The sequence below is a fragment of the Mirounga angustirostris genome, unplaced genomic scaffold, assembly GCF_029215605.1.
Source record: "Mirounga angustirostris isolate CCGP_5_RB_7025 unplaced genomic scaffold, mMirAng1.0.hap1 SCAF_9, whole genome shotgun sequence".
NCBI classification, from domain to species: domain Eukaryota; kingdom Metazoa; phylum Chordata; class Mammalia; order Carnivora; family Phocidae; genus Mirounga; species Mirounga angustirostris.
Genome location: NW_026991717.1, coordinates 75,709,549 through 75,735,706, shown reverse-complemented (window position 1 = coordinate 75,735,706; position 26,158 = coordinate 75,709,549). Strand labels below are relative to the sequence as shown.

At 33.5% G+C, this 26,158-nt stretch overlaps 1 protein-coding gene across 3 annotated transcripts in view; it reads left to right on the top strand.

The window, feature by feature from the left end:
• The window catches only part of NOVA1 (NOVA alternative splicing regulator 1), a 149,413-nt gene extending 126,175 nt beyond the window's left edge, over nucleotides 1–23,238 (top strand). For all 3 annotated transcript variants that reach the window (XM_064570892.1, XM_045900641.3, XM_045900643.3), the window contains one exon: nucleotides 20,167–23,238. In XM_064570892.1, coding sequence (XP_064426962.1) covers nucleotides 20,167–21,171 — 1,005 coding nt within the window. In that variant the 3' untranslated portion in view covers nucleotides 21,172–23,238. The remainder of the gene's footprint in view (nucleotides 1–20,166) is intronic.
• The last annotated feature ends 2,920 nt before the right edge of the window (nucleotides 23,239–26,158 follow it).

Below are 26,158 nucleotides of genomic sequence, written 5' to 3'. Positions count from 1 at the left end.
ATCCAGGCACTGCTTCACCAAGTTCTCTGTTCGTGGTCTCACAAAACTGCAATCAGAGTATCGGATGGAGTGCATTCTCATCTAGAAACTTGACTGGAGCCTAATCCCCTTCTAAGGGGATCCAGGTTGATGGCAGCATTCAGTTCCTTGCAGTTGTATGGCTGAGGGTGCTGACTTCTTAACTGTCTGTTGGCAAGAGGCAACCATCAGATTCTAGAGGCTGCCCAAGTTCCAGGCAGTATGACTCTCTCTCCAGTGGGCACTTTGCACCATGGCTTTTTGCATCTTGCAAAGCCAGCAGGAGAATCTTTCTCCAGTGTGTGCTAGCAAGATGGAGTCTTATATATTGAACCTAATCATAGAAGCGACTTCTCACCTCCTTTGCCATACAACATAACTTAATCACAGTACTGACATTCCATCTTTTTGACACATTCTGTTGATTAGAATCAAGTCACAATTTTCACCCACATTCAAATGGAGAGAATTGCACAAAAAGTAGCATCAAGGAGGCAGAGATCATGGGGCCATCTAAGAATTCCCATATCTAACCTTCCAATATCTCTTACTCCCTCCTCACTCCCAACTGATGACCTTACTTCCTACTTCACTGAGCCAGTATTTTACCCACATAGTCTACATTTTCTTCTGTTATCTTACCTTCTCCAACCTAAAGCCAGTAATTTCAGTTATACATTAAATCTCATCCTTCTTCCTTTACTCAAGGACATCCCTTCAGCAGTTCCTTTTTTCTCCTTTATCTTTCAAGTTTTTTGTCTCTGTGGAATCATTCCCACCAGCATACATATATCTGTTTTTTCTCCCATCTTAAAAGACAAAACAAAACTTCTTTCAATCCCACTCCTGGCATCAACTAATGCCCCTCCCTTTTTTTTTTTTTTTTTGTGGCTTGCTTAGTTGTGCTTAGCTTGATGGATTTTATTCTATTATATTTTTTTATTATGTCATGTTAGTCACTATACAGTACATTGCCCCCTCCTTATACTCCTCTGTAGCAAAATTCATAAATTTTCCCTACTGTTTTCTAATATCTCTCTTCCCAGTCTTTCTAAATCCACTCCAGCAAGATTTTTCCTCCACCATTCCAACAACACTGTGTTTGCCAAGGACATCAGTGATGACCACATTGCTAATTCCAGTTGTCTGTTCTCAGTGCACATATTACTTGGCCTATCAGCAGTATTTGTCATAATTTATCACTTCCATTTCCTTGGTATGTCTTCTTTACTTGGCGTCCAGGATACTGCACACTCATGATTTGTCTTCTGCATCATACCATGTGCTTTGTCTCAAAATCCTTTGCTAGTTCCTCCCCTCATCCCACTGAATGTTTGGAGTGCTCCACATCTTAATACTTGAAGTGACTTCTGGATTTATACTTTTCTTTCTCCTTATCTAATACCATGTCTTTCATATGCTGACAATCTGCAAAATTTATGTCTTTAGTGTGAGACAGGTTTACTATGAACCAATGAAGCTTAAGCCTTAAGATTTCTCACCTCAAGCTTACTACAAGACACTGTACCTAATTTTATGTTCATAATTTTGAATGTATTTCCCAAAGATATCCCTTAAAATTGTATGATTCAGGTTCCACATAACTTGGGTTCATACTTATCTCTAATCCAGATTTGACAGTGAAACTATAGACTATATTCAGTTTCCTGTGCAGCAGTTTCCATTTGCATATCTAATAGACCTCTCAAATTCAACAATCCAAAAAACTACCCCAAACCTGTTCCATCTATATCAGCCTTTACCATCTCAGTAGAAGACAGCACCATACATCCACTTGCTCAGAACAGAAATCTTGGATTCACCCTCATCTCTTTTCTTTTGTATTCCAAGTCCAGTTCCTATAAGAAACAATTGTGACTCTACCTTTACTAAAGGATGTAGAATCTTAATCACTTCTCATTACATCTGCTGCTACCCTAGTCCAAGTCTGAATTATTGCAACAGCTTCCATATAGGGTTTCCTGCCTTTCTACCCTTGCTCTCCAAAAGTCTGTTCTCCATAAAGTCTGTATTTCTTTTAAAATGTGTCAGATTTTTTTTCCTTTGCCTGTACCTATAATCATTTCCCATTTCACTCAGTAAAAACCAAAATCCCCAAAATGACACCCATTAACATGCAAGATCTGGCCCTTGCCACATTACCTCTTTCACTTCATTTCCTACCTCACCTCCCTACTCATTCCGCCCCAGCCAAATTGACCTGCTTGCTTTTCATTGCAGGCATTAGGCATGCTCTTGCCTCAGTATTTAGCTCTTGCTTTTCTTTCTGCATGAAATTATTTTATCTCTGAGATCTACTTGACTAACACCTTAATAGCCCTCAAGTTTTAGTTCAGATTAAACCTTCTCTATAAGGCCTACCTGACTACCCCATATAATACTGCAAACTGACCTCCCCCTGCTCCCAGTATTCCTGTTTTGTTTGTTTTTTTTTCCATCACCTCATAGAATACCATATACTTTGTGTATTGTCATATTTACTGTGTGTCGTCTCTCTCACTTTCCTAGAAAGTAAGTTGCATGATTACAAGGATCTTTGTTTTATTCTCTCATCTATCAGAAGCAGTAACCTGGAACATAATAAGTTCTCAATAAATATTTGTTGAATGACTAGTATTAGGAGGAAGAATAGGCTTACAGCCTATATGTTTAAAACTTTATTTTTGAAAATCTCTTCAAATGAAATTTTGAACATAAGTTCTCTAAAAATATAAACCAACTGGATAAAGGTTTTTTTTTTTTTAATTCTTATTACTTAAGTTTGGTTGACATACAATGTTAAATTAGTTTTAGGTGTGCAACATGGTGATTCAACAATTCTATGAAAAGTGTAGTTACTTTCTGTCACCACATAACATTATTATAATATTATTGACCCTATTCCCTATGCTGTCCTTTTCATCTCTGTGACTTATTTATTTTATAACTGGAAGTCTGTAACTCTTTATCCTCTTCACCTATTTCACCTTTCCTTCCTCCCTTCCTTTCTGGCAACACCAGTTTGTTCTCTGTATTTATGTGTTTCTGTATTGAATAAAAAGGTTAAGTTAAAGGGATATAGCCTTCTTCATTAGACTTCTGTTTTACTCAGAACACAGTGTGAAAGCCAGTCAAGCTCTTATCTCTTGTCTCAAGAATTATAGTTCTCCACCAAAATATCGAAATTAATTTCATTTCCTTCAGCATGTGTGTGTATGTGTGTGAGATGTCAAGATAGTGTTCTTTAGAAGTGTATTTAAGAAAGTTCTAGAAAAATAGTGAAATCCAAATGTCCTTTTTAAGTGAACGTATTGATTTTATTATATACATGAGAGTTTATGTAATTTGCTTACTACTAGGAAGAGCCTTATGAAATGCTAATATTAAAAAAATCACTAATATTTGAGTGCAGTTTCTTAGTGAATGTCATATACATATCAAAATCTTCAAGACTTCCCAAGAATAAACTGAACCAAAAAAGCGTAGAATCCCTATCAAGGGAATGTACAATTTTCAGATAAGTACATAAAACACTTCCTTAATGAATAGACTTAAAATAATTTTGGAAGAGACAGTTTAATATAGAAATATCAATACCTTTAAATTAAAACACAAATGTATTGTAGTTTTAATTTTCTCCCAAATTTTTTTGGTTTTGAGAGATAAACAAAGGCAAGTGATTTTAATATCCATATGAAAAATAAGTGCCTAAGAATTACCATAAGGCTATTAATAAAAGAATATCAAGAAAAATAATATTTTGTGGGATGACATACTTCACTCAGTATTAAAATTTACTATAAAGCTATGATAATAAAAGGAATGTGGTACTAACACAAACAGATATAGTCAGTGAAACATAATAGAGATTTCAGAAATCCAAGTATATATGAAAATTTACTTTATTTTATTATACATTAAGAAAGGTAGTATCACTTAGGCGTTAAGAGAACTGTGATCTGGAGTCATTATTCCTGGCTTCAAATCAAATCTTTGCCACTTCCTAATTTTCTGATTTGAAGAAACATTCTTAACTTTGCCATGTGTGTTTCTCAATGTAAAATGTGAATAATAATAGTGCCTAGTTCATAGGGTTGCATGATTCTTAAATGAATGAATACATGAAAAGTGTTTAGAATGCTGCCTGGTCCAGAGTAATATTTAAGTGTCATTTTAATTCATTTTAGAAAAGGATGTTTTATTTAATAAATGGTGCTGGTACACTTGACTACTCACCTGAAAGAAAATAAATTTAGACCTCCACCCTGTACAATATGCAAAAATAAATCTCAATGCATTCAAGATTGAAACTGTAAATTATAGTGTGTGAAATTAAGTTGAGGATGACTTTCTTAAGCAAGAAGAAAACACAAAACAAAGGAATAGGTTAAGATTTGGAATATAAATACTTTATATTTTTGGTATAGCAGAATACACCATTAATAAGCAAAAATGACAGTATCCTTGAAAAAAATCTAGATTGCACACATGACAATGAATTAGTAACTCTACAGAGAACTCCTATATAGGGGGAAAAAAAGGAGAAAAATAGGCCAAGTTTATGAAAAAGCACTTTACGGAAAAAAGAAATGGAGATATCCAATGAACATACTAGGCATCAGGGAAATAATGAATCAACATCACAGCATTATACTTTTTTTTTAACAAATAGATAAAATTCTATGTGTGTTACTAATACACATATTTTGGGAACACAAAAATATGTGTGTATGTGTGTGCATATGTGTTTATAAATTTAAAAGTGCTAGCACATGGGACGCCTGGGTGGCTCAGTCCGTTAAGCATCTGCCTTCGGCTCAGGTCATAATCCCAGGGTCCTGGGATCGAGTCCTGCATCAGGCTCCTTGCTCAGCAGGGAGCCTGCTTCTCCCTCTGCCTGCCATTCCCGCTGCTTGTGCTTTCTCTCTCTCTCTCTCTCTCTAATAAATAAATAAAATCTTAAAAAAAAAAGTGCTGGCACAGATATAGAAAATAATCATTCTTATACAATGTTGATGTAAGAAATGCTATAAAATTGCAGCTTTTGAGACTCTATCCAGTAAAACTTAATGCACCAATACACAGGAATATAGGGACAAAGGGTATATATCACAATATTATTTGCAATGGCAAAAGTTAGGAAACAGCCTGACCTCTTTAACAGGAGAGTGACTGAATAAATTATAGTATTGCAGAATATTATGTGGTGAAGCTATTAAAAATAATGAGTTAGAGCCCCATAAAATGGCCTAGAATAGTGTTCATAATATATTATCTAAAGAATATGAAGTTGGTAAGAAACATATGGCCCTATGTTTAATAGTCAAAAAACATCTTGTGTTCATGTATCATCAGGGTGATGACAAGACATTATCAACTTATTTTGTTTATCTCTCTACTTTGTTTTTAAAATGTTAACTAAGAGAATGTAAAACAAGATGGAGAAAATAATGACTTCAGTTGTGGTATAAAGAGGGAATTTCCCAAGAGGAAGATTGGACCGTCTTTGACATTATATATTTATTTGAGCTACTGGGCTCCTCCTTTTCATAGTCGTGGAATGCTTTATTGAGGAGTTTCAAGAAGGGTCACAAGAGAGAAGTTTCAGGCCTAGAGAAGGCACTTATTAACTATAACTAGCAAAGGAAATGACAACTGTTTCATATTTTAAAGTTATGTCAAATTAAATTGTGTAATATTTGTAATATTGTTCTTCATTCTTTCTTAATTAATCCATCAAAGGTTCTCATTCCTAGCTTCACATCAAAATTACCTATGGGGGTATTTATTTAATAGGTCCAGCACAAGATTGGACATGTATATTTAAAGAATAGAGAAATGTTTTCTGAGGCTGTTTACTATATGAAAACTGCAAATTAGTTGACTAAAGTGATGATGATTGTGTACTATATTAACACTGTTTCTTCTCTCGAACTTTAATTTATCAAAACTTTTGTCATGAGATAACACACTTTATTTGAAAAAATATTAAAGAAAAGTATTTGATTTGTGCAGAAGTTGAAGGGTAGGTGTTCGGTTTAGCATTGAGAACAGTAGAGTTTACTAACTAGTACAATTTAAATCTGTGAAAGGTTATTATTATAAAGAATGATTATCTTTTCAGATAGCATTAGTAGTCTTTGACGATTCCCAGGTATGGTCGGGAGTTCTGTTACCTTGGAGATTTTTATACACAGGTTACAGTAGTATTTTTTAAGATTGTTTAGCAATAATATTCATGCCCAAAATTATGGAAAAGGGTTAAATGAGTGCTTCCTGACTATATTCATTCCATTGCCAACTTCTGAGTTTGTTAGTTTGCTATGCTGTAGATAGTGTGTTCTTACCCAGTGATGGGAATCAGAGGATCTGCCTGAGGACAAAAATTGCTGCTGAAAGGACATAATTTATATTTTCATAACACACCATATGGTAAATACCAGATTATATGACCTTAAAGTCCCCTTTGAAGGTATATTAATGTTTATGGAAAGTCTAGGGCTTTTCAGTTATTTTGATTGAAGAAAGTGGTAATCTTCAGGGAAAAAGAATGAAATAGTCACTCTGTAACGTTGCTTATTTTACATACCATAAATAAATCAGGCATTGGCTCCTAAATAGGCAGACTTGCAATACTCTGGTCTTTCCGGACTACCTACTAGGTAAAAGTGGTTTGTGTATTTCATCAACGTTTTCCTTGCAGTGGCTGTAGTAGTTCTTATACCACAGTATGTTCTCAAGACAGAACATTATACATGTGTTTATATAACCAAAACGCTGAATGCTCTTTGCTCCAGACATGTATTAGTCTTCTTGCTCTGTGTGTGTGTGTGGGGGGGGGGGGGGGGCGTACAGTTCAATAGAATTTTTTCTAATCTTTCAAATAAAAGGGGTAGTTATCAAGTTTATTTTCAACCTTTTTATTTTCTTTTTAAAATGCTTAGAAGCAGTAATGAATGTCTTTGCATTTTCTTTCAGATAAGAGTAGTTTTACCGGATGAGAGAATTTGACTCCTGCTCACTATAGAATAAAAAATTGTTTCTCATTGTTGACTTTTCTAATTTTTTTTTTTTGTCTGTGATTAGGGAACATTCTAGGAGGTAATAAGTTGATCTTTTACATCTTTTCTTCTAAACCTAATATCTTTACAATTCATTTTTTAAGTGTTTGTTTAGCTGTTTTTTTTTCTTCAATTAGATGATACAGTTTTTTAAGTTACTGTTTAAAAATATTTTTGGAAAAGGAAATGTTCTATTTCATTAACTGCAAATTGTTTCTAGCAAAATAATAGAAATTATAAAATTAATGTATTTTTATTTATGGTTCATTAAATATTAGAAGTGAACTACTTCAATCCATATATAGGGAAAAAGATTAGCTTTGTGACTAATAATACAGTTTGTTAAATTACAGACATTCTTCTGTAGCCTTTTATTTAGTTAATATTTGTTTGTTTATCCCGTGTTAATTAAATACGAATAATTTATGAAATTTTCATTTTCTTAACAATGGTCATTTGTGATAGTAAATTATCAAACTTTACTAGTAAGATACTGAAATGCAAACATGTATTATTTAAAAAAAAGTATTGGCTTCAGAAAAATTGTTGGTAAAATTAAATATAAGAAATGTTGTATGAGCTTGATTAGTAAATCTAAAATGCCTACAAGCACCTATATTTGCTTCAATAATATCTTAAGTCATGTAAAAATATGGCACATCAATCTTTTCAAATAAGTAACAGTATTTAATTTTAAGGGTAAAAATGGCTTAATCAAAAATTTGTAAAAACAAAATTTAAAACCCAAATTGTGAAAGGTTTCTTTATAGTTAATTATCTAGTTATGTAAGTTTAAGTAGAGATTGATTTTCAAACATAGTTGAGACATTTACTTCTAAAAATATCTAATTAGTTTGGTTACATTGTAGAGTATCAAGTCAATCTATGAATAAACTCAGAATTTTAAAGTGCTTTAAATTCCAAAATTACCTTTGTAGTTTTCATAAACAGGCATTTATTTTAATTACATGATTCTTATTTAAAACTATAATTTTAAATTTCCTTATTTTAAAATTTAAAAGTATATTTTAAATCTCATGTCATTTCTCAACTAATTTTATAATATAAATTTAAATAATTAGTAGTCTTTATGATACCACCTGACTGTAAGCTTCATAAAGTGAGATCTTATCCGTTTTATTTACTTCTATAAAATTCCCAACATCTGGAACAGTGCTTGGCACACAATAGGCACTAAATAAATAATTATGCAGTAAATACCGGAAATGTACTAAAACTATTTTAAACAAATTATTCTACTTTTGCACGATTTATTTATTCAGCGCCTAATTTGGGAGTAATTTTTTTATTTCCTTTTGTTACACTGCTTTTAAAATATTAAAATAAGACAAAGTTTATATGGTAAGGGAAAAAAAGCTCACCTGAAATTCGATCTCTTTATTATTCCCTTCATTTCAGTTTTACCTGCATATAATTTTACACTACTTAATCCAAAATCTACATACATATTTATATATATTTTAGAATTTTGTGTTATTTTCCACACAGTTATTTTTTAAGATTTTATTTATGTATTTGACAAAGAGAGAGAGCACAAGCAGGGGGAGTGGCAGGCAGAGGGAGAGGGAGAAGCAGGCTCCCGCGGAGCAAAGAGCCTGATGCGGGGCTCTATCCCAGGACCCCGGGGTCATGACCCAAGCCCGAGGCAGGCACTTAATGACTGAGCCACCCAGGCGCCTCTATTTTACACACTCTTTTATAATTGCATGTAGTGCCTAAGCACTGTTCTGTGTATATATTTTCTGTGTTTTGGGTTATTTCCCAGAAGGATCACAAAAGGAGAGAAACTAAGGTAAAGATTATGCTCATTTTATAACTTAATGTATACTACAGTGTGATTTCCAAAAGCAGTGTATACTGGCACACATTTTTAAAAGAAAGAGATTAATAGACCATTCCTGGTTCACTTCTTTTTAGTGATTAATTTTGCTGATTACCTTGAATATCTTTGATTGATTTTAGCAGTTTAATATTTTCTTGTCAAACACAGTTCTTTACTGTTCACTATTTAATGAATTGTTTATTCACTTTTGTGGTCCCCTAGACTACCTTATCCATTCCTGTTGCTTTAAAATAGCTATCTCGGGGTGCCTGGGTGGCTCAGTTGGTTAAGCGACTGCCTTCGGCTCAGGTCATGATCCTGGGGTCCTGGGATCGAGTCCCGCATCGGGCTCCCTGCTCTGCGGGGAGCCTGCCTCTCCCTCTCCCACTCCCCCTGCTTGTGTTCCCCCTCACGCTGTCTGTCTGTCTCTCTCTCTCTGTGTCAATTAAATAAATAAATAAAATCTTTAAAAAAATAAAATAACTATCTCTATGTTAACTTTCAAATTTCCTTTGATCTCCAGACCCATAGCTGATCACCTGCTCAATATCAACACTTAGATGTCTGATGGGGATTTCAAACTTAAAATATCCAAAATAGAATTCTTGATTCCCTCTATCCTTATCTCTCATCACTTTTCATCATCTGCTTCCATGAACACAGCCCCTACATTTTTCACTTTTTAAATTGACATTATAGCCTTTTAAGATATTAAATTAAAAACATTAGTTTTCATATTAAAACCCCAAATATTTCAAATACATTTTTTCACTAATCAGAATTAAGAGCACTAAACATTTATCTTATTATATATACTCTGAAAGAGCTGGTCAAAGAAGAGATACTTTAAAATAATAACAGCAATAATAATAATGATTTCTAAGAGACTTTTGATAATTTGACACATGGACAATGATGACAAATAGGACTTCCAGAAATTTAACCTCATTTTAGTAAAATATAGTTTAGTAAGCATTAAGATGACAGTGCTCGAAATTATTTTCATTTGTAAATAATAGGCTGCCCTAAAATGTTTTATCATTTACAACCCTTGTGTTTTCTTTATAATTATTTGATTTCTAGTATTTTTTCTTTTTTTGACATAATTATGTCTAGAGTGCCTAGCATCTCAACATAACAGAAGTAGTTTAAAGTGCTTTTCTTTTCCTTGTTCTTACCTATAAAAAATTGATTTTTCCTATTTTTCTTATACCTAAGTGTATCCCTCTCTGGAATGTGATGTGATATGCCTTTAAAATATGCAGCAGTCATCAAAAGAAAAAAAAAAACTTTTAATAATACTTCAAGGGGCAACATGAAATAATGTATTAAGCAAAAAATAGTCAAGTTGAACTTTACTTGCCTTTAGAAACTTCATGGGGATTATCATTCATTTTCTGTCTTCTTCCAAAGAGACACAAAAAAAGAGGTGTACTCTCTCTGTCATTCTCTCTCATATCTAGCAGCCAGAGGGGCAAGTAAAGTAAGGTCCTTTGAAAAAAGACATAAAATGAAGTACAATCTCCACAAAACTTTTGGAGTTAATTATTCTGAGGTAAAAATGCAATTGTTTGAAGCAAGGCAAGGGATAGGAGGTAATTGCACGACTTATAAATTGTGATTATGACTCAGTAAGAAACTATCATTTGAGTCATGGTCATCACTTAATCAAGTAAACACTGATATATTTGTATTCTGGACTTTTACAACCAACTTGGCTACATTTTTTATGGCTAAGAGTAGTCATAAAGCCTTAGTAAGAAACTAAAAAATATCATAGGAAAAGCAATACATCAGTGAAAATTTAAGAAAAAGGATATAGTGCATATTTAATATTTAACTATTATAATGTTAGTGATTTTTTCTCGTTTTTTTACTACTTTCAAAGTATATCTTTTTTCTTGTATTTTTTTAATGTTTCACAATTTATTTAAATTCCAGTTAGTTAACATGCAGTGTAATATCAGTTTCAGGTGTGCAATATAGTGATCAACATACCCATACAACTTTCTTTTTTTTTCTTTAAAAAAGTATTTATTAAAAGAATTTTATTTATTTTTTTATTCTTATGTTAATCCCCATACATTACATCATTAGTTTTAGATGAAGTGTTCCATGATTCACCCATACAACTTTCTTATCACAGCAAGTGCACTCCTTAATCCCCATTGCCTATTTTACTCATCCCCCCTGCACCTAGCCACTTCCCCGCTGGTAACCATCAGTTTATTCTCTATAGTTAAGAGTCTGTTTCTTGGTTTGCCTGCCTCTCTCTTTTTTTCCCCCTTTGCTTGTTTGTTTTGTTTCTTAAATTCCACATATGAGGGAGATCAGATTTGTCTTTCTCTAACTAGTTTTATTTTGCTTCACTCTGGCTCCATCCACATCATTGCAAATGACAAAATTTCTTTTTTTATGGCTGAATAATATTCCATTGTATATCTATACCACTTCTTCTTTATCCGTTCATCAGTTGATGGACACATGGGCTGGTTCCATAATTTGGCCATTGTAGATAATGCTTCTATAAACATCAAGGTGCATGAATCCTTTTGAATTCGTATTTTTGTATTCTTTGGGTAAATATCTACTAGTGCAATTGCTGGATCATAGTGCTGTTCTATTTTTAACCTTTTGAGGAACCTTCATACTGTTTTCCACAGTGGCTGCCCCAGTTTGCATTCCCACCAACAGTACAAGAGAGTTCCCCCTTCTCCACATCCTTTCCCGCACCTGTTTTTTCTTCTGTGGTTAATTTTAGCCATTCTGACAGGTGTGAGGTGGTATCTCATTGTAGTTTTGATTTGTATTTCCCTGATGATCAGTGATGTTGAGCATCTTTTTATGTGTCTGTTCATCTGTGTGTTTTCTTTGGAAAATTGTCTGTTCATGTCTTCTGCCCATTTTATAATTGGATTATTTGTTTTTTAGGTTTTGAGTTTGATAAGTTCTTTATAGATTTTGGGGTACTAGCCCTTTATCAGATATTTCATTTGCAAATATCTTCTCCCATTCTGTAGGTTGTCTTTTAGTTTTGTCATTTCCTTTGCTGTGCAGAAGCTTTTTATTTTGTAGTTTATTTTTGCTTTTGTTCCCCTTGCCTCAAGAGATATATCTAGAAAGAAGTTGCTGTGGTGGATGTCAAAGAGGTTTCTGCCTGTGTTCTCCTTTAGGATTTTTATGGTTTCATGTCTCACATTTAGGTCTTTAATCCATTTTTAATTTATTTTTGTGTATGATTTAAGAAAGTGGTTTAGTTTCATTCTTTTCATGTTGCTGTCCAGTTTTCCCAAACCATTTGTATAAACTACCAAAACTGAAACAGGAAGAAATAGAAAACTTGAACAGATCAATAACCAGCAAAGAAATTTAATCAGTAGTCAAAAAACTCCCAACAAACAAAAGTCTAGGGCCAGATGGCTTCACAGGTGAATTCTACCAAGCATTTAAAGAAGAGTTACTACCTGTTCTTCTCAAACCATTCAAAAAAATAGAAAAGGAAGGAAAACTTCCAAATTCATTCTATGAGGCCAGTATCACCCTTATACCAAAACCAGATAACGACTCCACTAAAAAAGAGAACTAAAGGCCAATATCTCTGATGAACATAGATGCAAAAATCCTCACCAAAATACTAGAAACCAAGTCCAACAATACATTAAAAAAAAAATTCACCATGATCAAGTGGGATTTATTTCTGGGTGCAACGGTGGTTCAATATTCACAAGTCAATCAAAATGATACACCACATTAATAAAAGAAAGGATAAGAACCATATCATTTTCAATAGATGCAGAAAAAACATTTTAAAAAGGACAACATCCATTCTTAATGTTAGTAGTTTTTTAAATGACCATAAATCTGTGAGTGTTACTAGTTTCAGTAATTTTATGATAAGATTAAAATATCTATACATTTATCTTTTGTGTATTTCAGCATAGTTGCAATATAATCTTTGAGTTATTTTTTTACAGTCTTGAGGTCTTCTATTTTTTTTTTACATTTATCATGCCATGAATTCACAGGGAATGGGATCCAGCAGCTCAGGCTCCTTTCGACTGGTTCTCATGAAATGTGCTTCTCTGGATGAGGCAGGCTGGCACTTCACTTGAACCCAAGTACCTTTCTCTTTGGCTTCCCTCTTTTTCTGATCATTTTCCTTCACATGCTTCAGGAAGCTATTTCGTCCCTTTGAGTGCTTAATATGCTCAATACTTACATTAATTCTCTTGGCAAGAGTCCTGCCCTTGTTTGTTTACGACAATGCCCACAGCAGGCTGAGTAACACTGTAGACTCTTCCAGTTTTGCCATGGTAACATTTATGGGGCATTCCTTTTTGAACAACGCCCATTCCCTTGATGTCCACAATATCACCTTTCTTGTAGATTCACATGTTATGAGGCCAAAGGATCAACTCCTTGTTTTCTAAAAGGACCAGAGAACATATAGCGGGTACCTCTCCTTCCCTTTGTGTTGGTCATTTTGGCAAATTACTGGAAGATGGCTCCGGCCAAAAGGATAGTCTTTGAATTTAGATTTTAGAGATGATAACGTTATTCTTGTTTTAAGCTATTCTTGTTTTAAGAACCCAGTGTCATATTTTTTACACACATGCACATATACATGACTGTATAGCCATGATGGAATCTTTTAAATAGTTTATTATTTAGTTCTTATTAATCTATATTTTTGGTTTTATTTTTTAAACAGTTATCCAATTGATAACATCAACTAAGTGCAAATAATAAAGACAAAATTAAATAAGATAATGGCCTTCAGGAAGATAAAATTCTGTAAGAGAAGTAAATATCTGTTGTATGCTAATATAAGCCAGCATTGGATAAGTAACATAATAAGAAATACAGAAAAATATTTTGGTTTTAGGGAACCAGGATTGAGTTTACAAACTATATTCCATTTGAACTGTTCTTACAGGACATATAAGATTTCAGGAGGCAAAAATGTATACATTTTCAGGGAAAGAACAGTGTGGGAATATAGGTAGATAACATTTGAGTCAGTTGGACCAAATGAGTAAATAATAAGCAAAGACATGGAAAAATGACTAATATAGAGTATATCCAAGAACTAGAAGGTAAAGTTTGGATTCAGCACGGTATACCAGTCTTAAAAGATGAAGCTGGGAAGACAAGTCAGGGACAGGATACAGAGAATTTGGAACGTCTACATAAGGATTCTAGATAATTCAGTAGGTAACTGAATGGGGGAGTCGTCACTGACAGCTGTTGAGTAGCGTTTTTTATAATGCTAAAATAAAAACTCTTCATCCATAATCTTACCAAGTTTTCTGATTTTATAGATGATGAAACTGAAGTGATTTGACAAAGGTCACACAGCAGAGCCAGGGTGAGAGCCTGTACCTTCAAACTGCCTACTCTAGATTATCTTTATAATACAACACATTTCTTTAGATAGGATAAAGCAGTAGGTCTGGGCAAGAAGCATTTTAGGGAGAAAAAAATAAAACTGTACATAACAGGATGTAGAGATCTATGGAGCAAGAAAAGGCACAGATGGCTCCCAGGTTTGAAACCTGGTGTTGGCAGTGGTGGGGGAAGGACTGGTGAAGATATATAAGAAAAGACAGCATGGTATTTTACAATAATATTATGCATGCTTATGACAACTGTGTTGCCTTTGATTTGATTATCAAAAGTGGAGTAGATTAAACAGACTAGTAGAGAGTTAGAAGAGCGGCTTTTTTGTTCTATTTGGATATTTGTATTCATGTAGCCATCCTGTACATATTTTGTCAAATCAGTACTTTTCAGGATGGCAGTTATTTATGTGTATAAAATCTATAATCAAAAGAAAAGATATGAGGTTTTCAATTTACTTTGGTCTGCAGTTCAATATAGATCCCCAAAATGACACATGCATCTTCATTGGACACTACAAAATGTTGCCTCAGTAGCCTGAGGTGTAATACATTGGGGAAATATTAGAGATTTATTCTGTTAGATCATGTAGGGTATATCTTGGTAAAAGGTAAATTAAGTAATCCACTTGTGTTTCTTCACCAGAGCTGTAATGTTTTGACTTTTAGAGCATCAAGAGATACAACAAAATGTCAGTATTTCTTTTGGATAGGCAAATAATATATGATATAACAAGAATGTAAAAACGTTTTCTAATATTCTACTTGCCTGGTTATAAATTATAGAAATCCAACGCAAAGTGACTTAAAAAGGGAGTTATATTGATCTGTGCTAGCTTTAGACATGATTAGATTGAGATGCCAAAAATGCTGTCAGAAATTTTTCTCTCTCCATTTCTGTAGACTCCTTTTATCCAGGTTAACTTTATTTTCAGTCAGGTTCTTCCTTTTTCCATATGGTGGCAAGATAGTCACTAGTAATGTCAGGCTTGTGCTCTACTAGATTAGAAACACAGGTATCTCTGTCTCAGTGGTTTTACCAAATTCTCAGGTTAACTCATTGGACCATCCTGGGCCACATGCTCAATCCCAAATCAGTAACTGCCAGGGGTATGGAAATTGTGATGTGTCAGGCTTTGTTATGTTTCCACTCCTAGAGCATCGGAAGGTTGTCAGCCTTACCTGAAGCAAATGCACTAAGAGTGAGAAAGAGGGTATTTCCCAAAGGAAGATTAGGGCCTGTTGCCAGAAAAAGGAAGATCAGCATGGCTGAATGAAAGAATAAAAGAAAGGTATCCACTATTGATAGGCATTGCTTTATAGATATAAGTCCATGCATATATGGTATATAATATGGCAGCCCTTAAGTAGTCCATACTATTAATTGAGGTATCCTAAATTATAATGGAGCTTGTTTTGAATTTATATGAAAATATGGCTTTATGAAATAATTAATTTTCCTGCCATGATGATGAAGACTTATGATTACAGACACTTTCATTGTTTTATAAGACCATAATGAGTTTTAGTTCTTATTTGGCAAAGGAGTAAATTTGTTTTGCTTAATATTTATTTTTAATTGAAACATATCAACATTAAAACCTACCTATTTGGTATTTTTAATACTTTTTATAGGATTCCCATAGAGGTTCTTCTCTGGCTGCAAATAGAGAAATAGTCATTTTATTTTTTCTGAAAAGCAGTTGATACTAGTAAAATTAGCATAATTATATTGTAATCTTATAATTATTTGATAATATATAATTATAAATCTAGGAACAGGGAAAATTTAAGTATGTTTTTCTTTAAAAACAATACTTAAGCACATGATCACTATTAAAATAGGTTTAGGTGTGAATGGAACCTCTCCAACATAGAGATAACTTAACTGGTCAACCTTACAGGAATGTCTGATAAAGAACAGGATACTTCTAGAACACAAAATGTGAAAGACATTTAGATACATAATAATCATTGTCTCTCAAAGATTTTCTTACCCCTTCTCCTTCCAGTTAGGCTTTGTGTCTACTTTGTACTCTTCATGTATTTATATACCAGCACTTTTAAGACTTCACTGCACTGTTACATTTATACATCTTTTTCCACAACTAATCTAAAAGTTCCTTAAAGGCAGGAGCAGTGTCATATATATCCTTTATCTCTGACTCCCAACACATGGCCTGGACCACTCAGTAAGCATTCCATTAATGATTGAATTGATGATAGCAACTATAGAATAGTTCTGAAAACTGATTTGTAGCTGTCAACAGCTTATCTGATTTAGTTAGTATATGTTACACCAAATAATTTCTATGCTGTTTAGGATCCAGTTTTGTTTTTTTTTTAATTCCTCTCAATTCTTTAGAATAAGTACATCTATACTTATGTGAGTCAGTATGTGGACAGACTTCACCAATGAAAATGAAGCCATACATATAATTAAAATTTGCTATTTATCATCTCATTGGGGAAGCAAACACTATCAGTGCACAGACTTTTTCTTCAGTAAATGCTGTATTCCTATGTCTAAGAAGTAAACAAGTAGCCATCTTACATAATTTTCCACCCTCCCTTTCTCTCCCCTACCCCACCCAGTATTCAGTAGCCCACTATCTCCAAGCTTTCACACTGGTGCCTCACTTCTTGGCTCTGACCTGACACATAAGATGGAAATAGAATACTACTTTTTCTAAGATATTATGCACACGGATCAATTTTTCTTTTTGCCTCAGCTTCTTTTTTTCAGAGTTTGTTTCCTCTTTGTGTCCATATTAGATTAAGTGTGCAAATAGATAACATTTTTTTTAAGTCTTCAAGGAAAAAAATATAAATCTGAGAGGTTTTTCATTTCTTTGGGTCAAAAATAAAAATTAGGTGACATGTTCCCTTGGCTAGGCTATTAAGTATTTACATTTTAAAAAATTTGTAATTTAGTAACTTTTTATACTGATATTTTCTTTAATTTTTAATTTAATATCTGAGGTCAGGGACCTTATGCAGAATTATTACTATCTAAAGTTAAATAGTGCTACTATAAATATTAATGTGCAATCATTAATGTTTTCTCTTAAATCATAACCCACCTTTATGTAATTATATATGGACAAATGTAAATTCTACAAACAAAAATTGGGAACCACATCAGTATTTGATAAAATGGCAATTATGGCTGGCAGTAATTTATATAATATTATTTCAAATAGTTAAAACTAAAATCCAGGGAAGAGTACTTATTACATGAAGTTTGTTTTCTGTTCTTTTTTTTTGTGGTCTGACAGTAATTCAAATTATAAGGACATCTTTAATATAAAGATAGATGGCATGGTGTCATTTTCCATTTCCAAAGAGACAGATTTTTTAGAAGATGTTTATGGTTATGAGAACTTCACACACCATTTCTGAACTATACGTTGTTTCAGAATTTTTTTTTTTTTGAATATTGAAAAGAAAGAAAAAGGAAAGGAGAAGACAAGAAAAGAAAGGACAAACTAATGTGCAATAATGGCAGTGTTATGCACACATCAGCAAGTTCTTTTGGAAGAATAGAACTAGTACAAGAGTTTTTACCAAAAAAGCTGTGGATGCAGTAAATATAGTATGAGACTGGTGTGCGGTGTAGTATAAATTAATGTCATCTTCACACATCTCATAGAAGCTTAAGGTGATTTTAGAATGGATGTTATAAATTTATATATTTCATTGCTTTTTACTGACAGTCAGTAGGACAGTTCCCATAGTTGACCTTTCATGTGCTCTTCTCTTCTTGGGTTATAATCATGCAGGTAATCATTACATTGGGCAAAACAATACTGATATTAAAACTTAAAATAATTTAAGAACAGTTCTTATGACAGTTTTGGTTAACTAATGTATTTTTCTTCATAAAAATTATGTTAAGACATAAAAATTATGTTAAAAACTATAGTTTGACAGTATATAAATGTTTTCAACTATGTAAAAAATGTTCTGATTTTAAAAAGAAGTACTTATTTATAAAATATAATCATATTTAACATTCAGATATTTAAATCCTTAAATTTTCTCAGTACTTCATGTGCACAGGATAAAATGTAAGGATGATTCTAATTCATCTTTATAATTAGTGTAAGAAGTAATCATGGTTTAACTTCCTAATTATAATACTTTAACATACTGCAGCATTTCAGACAAATAATTTTCTACAAAAATGTCTGTGAACAAAATTAACAAATTAACATGTTTTAAAAAATTATTTCTCAGCCTACTTCTTGGAACTGAATGCACTTAATCAGGAGGAATATGAAGGATATATTTGACATTCCTAAGAAATGTTTCTAGAAAATTTAGATTGTTTTCAATAAAATGAAATTATTTTATAGACAAATTGGAATGAAACAGAATCCCATTCCTATAAATCATATGTGTGGGAAAAAAAGTTGTGTGTGTGTGTACATGTGTGTTAATACATGTAAACATATCTTATGAGGTGACCCAGACTAGAATTCGAATTTATAGTTTTGCTGCTTGATTCCTTCAAGAGCAAAATTGCCAGAAATGCATGGGTGCATTTCTTTAAAATATTTTTACCCAAATCTGTGTTTTAAATATAGCATGGCAATATTGGCTGAAAACTAGCTAATGAAATATTTCATAGACTATCTCAACTAAATTCCTGCTCAGATTTCAACAAGTCACTTCAACCTGCCTGTTTTAATATCTAGAACAAGGAAAGCAATTACTTTAGTGCTTTGTCAGTGACACAGCACTCCCAGTTTTTGATCTTCCCAGTGAGTCACAAAACAGTGCCATGCATATCTTTGTGCTACCAAAATAAAATTTTTAATATTTCTATTTTAATTTCGGGGGGTAGGAAAAATACCTTCCTGATTTTATCCTTTTTATAATAGTATTTGATTGTAATTAAATAAATCCAAATAGGCTAGGTTTTGTGGATGGATGTTTCTATACAAATTAACTAAAATGCCTCTATTCATATGGTCACATCGTATTGTTGTAATTATTCCCGTGACTTCAGTAAATTTTCAGTAACCTTTGATAATATGGTTGTAAGCCCTATTTTTTAAAATGTAGCTACGGCTGCCAAAAAAAGAGAATTATCTCTGTAATTAAAATAGTCATTTTACAAATTTAAGTAGAACATCTGGGTAATATACTCAAATATCATTCCTCACCTCCCTAAAGTGATTGAAATTTTTTATCTTAACTATTTAGAAATGTCTGTTATTTTTATAAAGTTATATGTTGTGTGTCAGTTTAATTGAAAAATCAAAATACCACTAGTAACAATTTTGTTGACCTCTGAAAGTATTAGTCATGAAACAAGTAAGGTTTGAATAACACAAAAATTGCTAGGTGATAAGGAACATGAAATTAATTTTCCGAAGGGACTCAAGCTAAAACTTTACTGCTTTTATCTTTACTAACTTTGCATCCTAATCCTGCACTCTTTGCTTTTGTATGTTTTAGACCAAAGGTATTCTTAAAGCTACAAGAGGTGAAGAATATCAACCATTATTTTTATTTTGGCGCTATATAAAAATGTTACCATTGATGTATATTGATACCCATTTTTTTAGAACATACTAATTTCTTATAACTTCTGCAATGCACAAAGACTCTGGGAAAATTTTTAATGATTTTAAACTGAAAATTGCTTTTTCTTTTGGAAATTCTGATTTTACAAGATAATTGTATTAAAATGCAGCAAAAGTCACTTTAGAAGTTGTGATATTTCTATCGTCCATAAATTGTTTAAACTAATTTTACTTTTTCTAGGATAGCAAAGTAATATAATATGTATGCGCAGAACAGAAGTATTATTTATACGTATTTTTTTTAATTACAGGTAAAGATTATAGTTCCCAACAGCACAGCAGGTCTGATAATAGGGAAGGGAGGTGCTACTGTGAAGGCTATAATGGAGCAGTCAGGGGCTTGGGTGCAGCTTTCCCAGAAACCTGATGGGATCAACTTGCAAGAGAGGGTTGTCACTGTGAGTGGAGAACCTGAACAAAACCGAAAAGCTGTTGAACTTATCATCCAGAAGATACAAGAGGATCCACAGAGTGGCAGCTGTCTCAATATCAGTTATGCCAATGTTACAGGTCCAGTGGCAAATTCCAATCCAACCGGATCTCCTTATGCAAACACTGCTGAAGTGTTACCAACTGCTGCCGCCGCCGCAGGGCTATTAGGACACGCTAACCTTGCTGGCGTTGCAGCCTTTCCAGCAGTTTTATCGGGCTTCACAGGCAATGACCTGGTGGCCATCACCTCTGCACTTAATACTTTAGCCAGCTACGGATATAATCTCAACACATTAGGTTTAGGTCTCAGCCAAGCAGCAGCAACAGGGGCCTTGGCTGCAGCAGCTGCCAGTGCCAACCCAGCAGCAGCAGCAGCCAATTTGTTGGCCACCTATGCCAGTGAAGCCTCAGCCAGTGGCAGCACAGCTGGTGGCACGGCGGGGACATTTGCATTAGGTAGCCTGGCTGCTGCTACTGCTGCAACCAATGGATATTTTGGAGCTGCTTCTCCCCTAGCTGCCAGTGCCATTCTAGGAACAGAAAAATCCACAGATGGATCAAAGGATGTAGTTGAAATAGCAGTGCCAGAAAACTTAGTTGGTGCAATACTTGGCAAAGGAGGGAAAACATTAGTGGAATACCAGGAGTTGACTGGTGCAAGGATACAGATCTCCAAAAAAGGAGAATTCGTACCTGGCACAAGGAATCGGAAGGTAACCATTACTGGAACACCAGCTGCAACACAGGCTGCTCAGTATTTAATTACACAAAGGATCACATATGAGCAAGGAGTGCGGGCTGCCAATCCTCAGAAAGTGGGTTGAGTGCCCCAATTATACATCAGATTGTTTTAACCCCTCCTTTACCCCATTTTCAAGAAGGATGTACTGTACTTTGCAGAAGTGAAGTTTTTCTGTTATTAATATATAATTATGCAAATGAATGCGACTATGTTGACAATGTGTATATGTAAATAATATGTGTTTTACCAGATGTTTCATAGAAAGAATTTTTTCTTGATCTGTTTTGTTCTCTATACTTTGCTTGTGTATATTTGTCAGAGGTGTTTCTAGTGTAAGATTTAAGCCTGCCATTTTACCAGCATTATTGTAGTTTAATGATTGAATGTAGACAGGGATATGCGTATAGTTTTCAGTATTAGTTCTAGATAACACTAAATTAACTACTGTTAGGTTGAGTATGGTGGGGTCAGTGACCTAAAATGGAGTGAGGCCAAAGCACTGTCATGTAAGTCTTACTTCCTGCTTAGGGCACAGTGAAGTAGGAGACAATATTTTGAAAATAAGTTTTAAATTTAAAATGATCAAAAAGCAATATAGTTGCATAAAAGCACTGTAAAATATTTAAAAGGTTAAAACTGTGGAAAATTATATTGGTAAGTTTACAGATCAATAAAAGCACCTGTTCTCCATCTGAACTAGACAATGGAAATAATGCTGCATGCTGGCCATGGCCCATTCTTCATCATTTGTAAGTTCAACAAAAGTTCTCACATGGAGTCCCACCTCTTCAGAGGTTTGTACATTTGTTTTTAAGCACTGAATTCACTACTGATCCCATCGCCTGGCCAGTAGAACAGTCATTACTCCATTAACATCCTCACTGTTTAGACACATAACTGTGGTACAGTGTATTGGAAATTTTATAAACAAAAGTGAAAGTGCCAACAAATTATTGATAGCTGATAATGTTTCATTATCTGCAACTGCTTGATAAGTATGTTGCATTTTAAGAGCTTATAATTGTGTATAATTTGTTAACACTAGAAACCTATTAGTATTGTGAATGTAGATTTTACTGTGAAGCTATCTGTGATTTAGCTGTTTGCTCCCATGATGGAGTCTTTGCAGCATGGCGCTAGCAGCCAATGCAGTTTCTAATACTCGGTAATTTGCATGTTTTGTGGAGCATTTTTATGTCACCAACCAGACAGTATTTCCTGCATGCTTATTTAGAAGAGGCAGTTTATCTTGAGAGGTAGTGTGATCTACCTTTGTCAGGCTTTTTGACAGGTCATTTCAAAGTAAGCCTTTGTTCCCAAGACCCAACAACTGTCACCCTCTTCTGTACCTCTCCTGAGTGCCAACTGTCCAGGCCATTTGACACACCATCTGTTAACCTCTGAGTTTGCCCACTCAAGGCCACTCATAGGGGCATCCATCCCCAAGCACCTCCTCATGCTGTGCATGCAGTCTTAAATTCAATGGACAAAAATAAAATGCTGGCTACCTCTGGATCATCTGGCTGAGCAACTGAATTACAAAAGAGAATTACTTCCATCTCAACTTCAACCCATTGATTACGTCCATCCTAGCAAGCTAAATGGCATCCCAGCTGCTCCTTTCTGTGCAACCAATTAAAGAACAATGAGTGTGATGCTCCATGTCTGAATTTCGTCCAGCCTCTCTCTGAACTGTGATCTTTGTCCTCATGAACTTTCCCTTTTGTTCATTGAACTATATGGACTCTTCATTTCATATTGATTTACTGTGCAATTTACTTTTGGACATTGAGAACTTGAAATTATTTCCTGATCCCTTCCCCTTCCACTATTAATAATTCATTTCTGTCAAACTGTAAGAGTAGATTCATTTTTTTTTTAGTTTTTAACATTGGACTGTTATTTCATTTAGAGTTCTCTATCTCTAAATATTTATTTAGAGAATGATTTTAAAAGGGAATGATATGCTTGTTTAAATGAAAGAGAAAAGCTGTAGTAAACTGTGTTAATTGGTAATGACTATTTATCGTCGATACTCTGTAGCTGTGTAAGTTTTGACAAATAGTGTATCTCGTGGAATCAGTGGTTAGCATTGCCGCTATTATATTTACTCATTTTATCATTATAAATGTGCTTAGTTCATCATGTAGCATCACTTGTCTCCCGTCTCATTTTTTCCTTGCATGTCACAAGTCTCAGATCATTTATAATACATTAACAGTAAATAATATCTATGTAAATTTCTTTCACCATGCTGTCTCAGAGTCAGCAGTGAACAAAGGCAAAGATTGGGGCCCCACTTAGTTGAAAAAGAGAAAGGAAGTAATCTAGGATGTGTATTAGAAGCATTTCAAATGTTGGGTCTTTAAAATGTTTTGTTCAGTCTTAGCAAATCTTCAACCTTTTATTTCAAAATTCCAGTAGTCCACTGTGGAGCCCATGCATTTCATCTGGAATTTAATGTTACTTTGAAGCCAAACCATTTAAACAATTATGTGTATTTTATTAGCTAGTATTGCTGAAAATGCACTCAGTTCAATTTTAATTGTAAATGGGAATTTTAAACTTTTGCTAGTTGGCATGGTTATATGTTAGTTAAATCTGAAAGCTAAATTGAAGATATTTACATTTTAATTTATGGTAACAGATAAGGGTTTGTGTGCATTATGTGTAAATCAGCTTCATGCTGTCTAAAAACTTATTCTCTGAAATTTATAGACCATGTAGAATTGATTTGTGATGTGATGCTTTAATTTACTGGAAGAAAATTAGTATGGCTTCAAACTGCCACAGGTAGGCATGTAACAATGGCTGTTCAGCTATACTGATCCAAAATGGAGAAAACTGATGATACAAGGGCCAAACATCTTATGAAATGCAACTATTTATAGACTTGTTTTGCTATAGGGAGGCTGGTGAACATGCTGAATACGAATTACCTCAGTTCTGCAGCTTTCTATGTCTTTTTAATGCATTCTGTTTCAGGGTCACTTTCAATCAATATTTCATTTACTTACTGAGATTGAATGGGCGCTCTGAGACACAGTGTGCTGTTTATCATACAGATTGGACACCTCATTCTAGATCCAAGATCTTTTCCTCAACACTGGGAGCTGTCCTTTCAGCACCACAAAATTACTGCTTGAAGTTGCATTGCAGTTTTTTTTTTTTCCTTTATCACTGGGAGCTTTTCTTTCAGCACCACAACATTGCACCTAGACTTTTTAAACGGCTGCCTTCCTCTTTGCACTGAAGACCAATTTCGTCTGCACTTCCAGTTATTGCTATTACCTGTAGGACTTTCAATCCTACTTCACCTCACCCACCCCACTCCTGAAACAGTTAAATGTATCTATTTCTGTGGAAGTCATTTTCTCATTGAATGATCAGAAACAAAGATAAATTCTAACCTGTAACGGCTCATTTCGACTCATTGCTTACAATAGATCTAAGCTCTTTTTTCTGCTTATTCGACTCCTTCCAGCTTCCCATCACATCTGTAACAAACTTTTAAAATTATATTGCCACACCACCATGCACAGCCTACCTGCACAGTAGAGATAGATTATTCCATCGTATTCAGATGGTTAACAGAGGTTAGCAAGTCCTGTATTATATATTTATATCGCTTTCTAAGAAAGTGCATATTAATGTTTACTTTAAGAATGTGTAAATGGTGCTATCAAGAATCTGATAAATTTTATCCCAGTTTTTTGTGTACCACTTCTAATGTATGAGATTTATTTTTCTATTGGAAAAAAATAAACAGTATGAAAGCATTAAATTGGTAGATTTTAGTAATTTAACAATGAGTGGAACCCCTATGTTACAGGCCCTATCTTTCCTTGGAAATTTTAATGGTGGTAATAGATTTCAACAAAGGTACTGATAATCACATTTTTTTTAATCCATTCTTATATTGCATTCTTGATTCACATGCTGATTCCTCACTGAGTCCTTAAGTAAATTTTACTTACTGTAAGTCTTCTCCAAGAAGGGAATTCTTGCTTTCCAAGGCAGCAATTGAAAAGAGATGAAAATATAATTTAATACTCTTTTACATCACAGACACGATTTGAGACCAGTTACTCTGTTAGTAGGAGAAATTCATCACTCATTAAATACAGGGCAAGCATGGCTATCCATAATAATTTTGGGTGCAATGCAGTCTTAGAAATTTAATGTACACACTTTATTTAAATGATGCAAACAGCCATATGAAATTGCACATGATTAGAAAGCAGAATGAACTCATTTTGCCTCCTGCTTGGTTTCTCATAAACATGAATACATAATATTGTTATGCACTGTTGTTCATAGATGTCTTATTACATAAAGGGTAAGTATCATATTACTTTAACAGATTATTTTTGGAATTCTGCATGTTATTTTTTGTTTCATCAGATATGTGCCCCAATAAAATAACATTTTTCCAAAAAAAATGAAAGTATTAGAAAACTTGTCATGTTAATTTTGAAAAAAATGAAGTGTAGTACATATTACTAGATAGGATGTCATTCCACTGGTCTATATATTAAAAAAAAAAACTGTTCTTGAAAATTGAAGCATTACCTTGTGTAATTAATAAAGTAATCAAAACAGATTTGTAAATAAAATATTGTTTAAATCTAAAGTATTCAATATTTTGATTAGATTATTTTTTTAAGGAAAAATATTTAACGTGTATGTGCCGAATTTTTTTTTAAATAGTTTTTTATAATTGCAATGGAAGGGCAATTGTCTCATTACAAGTGGTACAGAAGCCAATACTTGGGTTACCATAGATATATAAACAAGTAAAAACTGTGGAACAAGTTTTAAGCTCATTTTGGAAAAAAAAAACAGTTCTGTAGAAATGCATATTTGTATTTGTTTCTCTAATAAATCTGCAAATAGCTTTAAACACAAATTAGTTTTAATTATTTAAATTATGAGTTCTCTTAAGTAATTTAACATCTGTTTTGCCTTACATTTGTGAAAACATTGTCTCATGGAAATTAATAGAGGCTTATTGTGAAAATCAAGGTAGGTCTGCATTTATTTGAAAAGGTCAGGTATTTAGCATTCAA